This window comes from Pundamilia nyererei, unplaced genomic scaffold (genome assembly GCF_000239375.1).
Source record: "Pundamilia nyererei isolate P.nyererei 1_Seehausen unplaced genomic scaffold, PunNye1.0 scaffold00016, whole genome shotgun sequence".
Classification (NCBI taxonomy): Eukaryota; Metazoa; Chordata; class Actinopteri; order Cichliformes; family Cichlidae; genus Pundamilia; species Pundamilia nyererei.
This window is the reverse complement of record NW_005187417.1, coordinates 4,035,195-4,040,055: the sequence shown is the minus strand read 5'-3', so window position 1 is coordinate 4,040,055 and position 4,861 is coordinate 4,035,195. Positions and strand designations below refer to the sequence as shown.

Below are 4,861 nucleotides of genomic sequence, written 5' to 3'. Positions count from 1 at the left end.
TATAAGCCTCATTCACTCATATGTTATTTTATATGCCTGAGCACTTTGTAACCTAAAATTCCCACTCCAATGGAAACTATTTTGCATCAAGATTCTTCAGTATGCAGGTTGGATGAGCCAGGGATTGGACCACCGACCTTGCGATCAGTGGCTGTGGCTCTCTGACAAAAATGTAAAGCAAAGAAAGCTGGGTGTCATCATGAGACATTAGCCCTTCTATCTGCTTTATGAAAAGGCGATGCAGATGCACCATCCTTCTGTGTAATCCTCTAACTTCTGTCGCAGTGGTAGTGTTTCTGAGTGTGTGTTTGTGAATGTTTTTAGAGGATTTTCATTTCCTCATGCAAACTCCACACAAAAAGAAAGGACTCGGGACCTTCTTGCTGTGAGGCAACAGTGCTGTCCACCGCACCACTGAGCTGTCACAAAGCACAATAAATAGTAATAGCATACACGTGGTGTGTGTATGCTTTTCTGCTTCTTATAGCCCCAGTGATTTTCCTGGGGTTTGAAATCTCGCGTGATCTTGTCCAGGCAACTAACCACTCTTGCTTGATTAGGTGACGTCATCTCAACAAAAATAAATTTAACAAGCGTGAAGTTGTTGAATTTCATGCAGCTCATACACAACTTATTATGTTCACCATAGAAACTCTTGTAAATGTAATAACTACCCAATTTCACTTTTTTTTTAAGTGTATGAGTTGGAGTCTGAGGCCAGCTTGTTCCTGAGAATCACTTAAACAGTTTTTGTCTCTCTTGACAGTTGATTGTTGCTGACGTCAGTCACATCAGTGTGAACTTTTTTGCAGAGTAGAAATGATACAGGATTGAGTGTGAAAAGATAACACGGTTTCCTGTGCGCTGAGCGAGCGGAACCTTCTTTCAGTTACAACATCCTGTGGGCTGATGTTTAGTTGAACTGCTTTTCGTCCAGGTACATTCAGTCATTGTGCTGTAACATTGTGATTTATCTAGCCTATTGCATCACAACAAACACCCAGTTGTGGATTTGCCTGCTAAAGCAGAAGCAGTGCTATAATCCAAACTAGTCACACTTGATGCGACCATCATTTTATATACAAAACCCTCTTCAGTTTCACAACAGTTCCCTAATAAGGTTTCTGGTCGCCATCTGTTTACTCAGACTCTTTTCACAGCCTGTTCTGACAGATTATTTATCACTGCTGCAGAATGCACACAACCAACAGGACAGGCCCTCAGTGATTTAGTAGAGTGTCCCCTCTTTGTGAGTCATTCTTATGCTAATCAGTGCTGGTCTGTATTTTTTATACAGTGTTGCCTGAATTCACTGCAGTAAGATAAGAGGACTTTTTCCAAGAACATCCATCCATCCATCTACTTTCATAACTGCTTATCCAGCATATTATATATGGTACAGCAGTTGTGTCTGTTTACATAGGTGTTTCCCTGCACAGAGTCTAAAGACAGGGATTTTCAAAATCCATGCACTGGTGCTTACATGCAGTCTTCCAAAAAAAAAAACAGCATATAGCTGTCATGAATGAGATTATACATAGGTTAAACACTGCTTGGCTGAAAAATGGTCCGGGACAGGCATAAAACAAACCCACCAAAGATCGAAACATACAGTGCAAGAAGCACAGATGGATGCTGAACGGGACACTTTTTAAAAAATAGTTTTATGGTTATATTTCTTCTCTATTAATGGATATTTGTGCAGAATGCAAAATCTAAAGGACAGGGACGAGATTTATTTGTACTGGAAGCTTTATGGTCTCTGTTTGTAGGCACGTTTGACTGGGCTTTGGCTCCCTGCAGGTGAGCAGTCCATATGGATAGCAGAAGAGGAAAACGATTGCCAAAATCCTGTCTTGTATAAACACTGGCTGCTTTCTGATGACAGTTTAGATTTCTGTCAACTAAAAAGTCATGGAGACAATTTTACTTTATCCATTTTAGTAGATTAAATAAATAAAAAGAAGTGTATGCATTTATTTATTTTCCCTAGTTGGGATTTTAAAACACAAAGAGAGGCGAAAAAAGTCAGTACACAAAAAGCCCCAAAGAAATACAATGAAATGAGTCAAGGCCGAGGTTCAGCACTTTCACAGACAGCGACTGCTGCAAGACTCGCTGACATTCACCTTGTGTGGTTAATGGAAGCTACGTATAGACAACAAACCTCAAAACAGAAAATTTTAATTCAGAACCACATAGACAAACGTTAATTTGTTTGAATAATGGTTCAAACTAGCTAATTTAATTTTTGGATTGTGCAAGTTAGTGTCATATCTTTGGCAAGCTTTTTAGTGTTGATCACCATCTATCCACAAGCACTAGACAACAAAGACATGCAACTTAAAGAATCCTGAATTAAATTTAATGGGAGATTTCAGTAGCAAAGCAATGGTGGGGTTCTTTGTTTTGTTTTTTTACACTTTGTTATTGATCATAAACTATTTGTTTAAGACAGAAGATTGACTCTTCTTTTCTGTCCTCTCTCTGCAGCCATCAAGGTCAACTGTCATGGCTCCTGTGGGGTCTCCAACACAGCAAACAGCACAGCATATAATGTGGAGGAACAGTACTTAAACAGCACGCTGTCTGTTGCCGAGAAAGGTAAATCAATATTTTCACACTCTGATAGGTTATCACACTTCTAGAGAGGTTAAAAACCACTGGCATACACTTGCTTTTTTTCTAGGCAGCTGTTGTTCATTATTTGTATGTGCACTCTATGAAAAACTTAAGGATATGCTGCTTAGATCTGCACGACAGTAAGACCAAACCTGTATCTTGAAAGCAGTGGACATACTGCAGGTGTGGCTCACTGGTTCAGCAGGTTCCCATGTACCTTATTGTTGAAATGCAGTGACCCAGGTTTGAGGCTGACCTTCAGCCCTTTGCTGTGTGTCCTCCCCTACTCATTCTACCCTTTTCTGTCTGCTTTTCAATGCAAAACTGTCAAATAAAGGCAAAAAAGCCCCAAAATAAATCATCATTTAAAAAAAGAATATACTGCAAGTCAAAAAAAAACACTGATATGATCATTAGAGTATGTGAACTTTGCATCTTTCTTTGCTGATGACAGATTTATCTCCCAACCTATATCCCAACAAATATCAGAACCTCCTTGTCATGGCACAACTGTAAGACTTGACTCCCAGCGACTGGCTTTTTACCCCATTCAGTTTAATGAAAATCTGCTGGAATAGAGCTAATGTTACAGTGGCCTTCAGAGGTTTTTGCTTTCCTCTAACAGGGGAAAAGAATTTGACCGATCGACTAGTTTAAGAGTGGGAAAACAGTCAAAACTGCACCCAGTCCAGTGGTTGAGCTTGTAGATTGTATAAATATTGCTCACATATTTAAAGCCATTTTAAACAGTTGATCACATTGTTTAGAAATCATCTTTTTCCCCTGTAGGCTGACATGCATGCACCTGTGCACAACGTGATTACACATTTTTATGTTCAAGCGATTATATGTTCATTTAGTGTGGCACAACCACTGGGTCATTTTTAGTAGATCAAAGTCATTCTCTGTCATTTTCCTTTTATTGTTCATCTTCACATCAGAGAGCGAAAATGAGACACTGTCGTCTGTAATCTCAGCATCAGATCCTTGGGTAGCAAGAATGTATGTTTGTGTGAAAGTGTAAGCTAGTCCTGCTCAGCAAAAAATTATAGGTGTCAAAAGTGCTTTCTACTGAGAATACAATCAAAATTGTCTTTGAGATCATTCCAGACAACGTAAAAGTTATTTTCTGCAGATATGCATACAGATGGCTTTGAAATTTTTGCCTTGTCTTTGGTGTGCCTCGGGCACAACCCTAGTTTTTGCAGCCTAATGAAGAGTTACTCAGAGTAACAGTCCCCTGAAGCCTGTCTCCTCTCTGAGGTGAGACATAGCCAATCAGAGTCAAGAAGCACTGATGAGACTGTTGGAGAGCCCCCACAGAGAGCAGGTTAGAGTATTTTTCTCCCCTGAGTGTCTCTGTACCAACATGCTGTGCTGCACTGTGCTGTTCTTCCTGCCTACGGAAATAAGAGCTTACAAGACCTTCTTTTGCGAGTACGATCTTCCATCTTTTGTATGTGTTGCAGCCCATTAACAGAAGGTGAAATGTGCCACGCATGCATGAAATCTGTTGTAAATGCAAATCACACTGTGGGACACAATGGCAGGCATTAGAGCATGCAGTCCATGCTGGTTAAAACAGCAAACAGTTCAATGTTTAACTCTCAGGGCTGCGTTCTTCAGCGCATGATAGAAACTTCAGCTACACAATGCTGGAGAGTAGATTTAGTCAAGTACTTTACTTAAATATAGTATTCAGGTGCTTGCTATGCTACTTCATACTTTTTCAACATTTCAGATTGAAGAGTTGTATTTTCAGTATTTCTTGGATTGTTTTTTTTAATTTTATTTCACTATATAGGTTAAAAAAAAAAAAAAGGCAAAGATCAGAGGAACATGGCCAGACTTGCTAGACCATTGTTGTGTTGTGTTTGTGTCACATACAAGTGATGTCACAGGACTTTCGGACTGCCTTGCTGTAACGACCCCGTTCATATTGAGGTGGCACTCAATTGTAATGGAAGACTAACTAACAGAGTTGAGTCAAGCCGCTAGGTGCTAGTGGAAAAGAGGCATTAGAACCAAATGAACCGAGTTTGAAACTGAGTGCTGCTGGCCATGTCCATGGCTTTATACCATACCATACCACCTTTATTTATAAAGCACTTTAACATAAAACCAGAGTTCACAAAGTGCTGTACATGCTAAAAGCATAAGTAAAGAAAATTAAAATGAGATAAGATAAAATAAATAACTAAAACACTAAAATAAATTGAAACATGTCAAAACAAATTGA

At 39.4% G+C, this 4,861-nt stretch overlaps 1 protein-coding gene across 1 annotated transcript in view; it reads left to right on the top strand.

The window, feature by feature from the left end:
• The window catches only part of arrdc1b (arrestin domain containing 1b), a 45,687-nt gene that overhangs the window by 25,699 nt on the left and 15,127 nt on the right, over positions 1-4,861 (top strand). Inside the window, exon 2 of the mRNA XM_005725592.1 lies at positions 2,494-2,604. Coding sequence (XP_005725649.1) covers positions 2,494-2,604 — 111 coding nt within the window. The remainder of the gene's footprint in view (positions 1-2,493; positions 2,605-4,861) is intronic.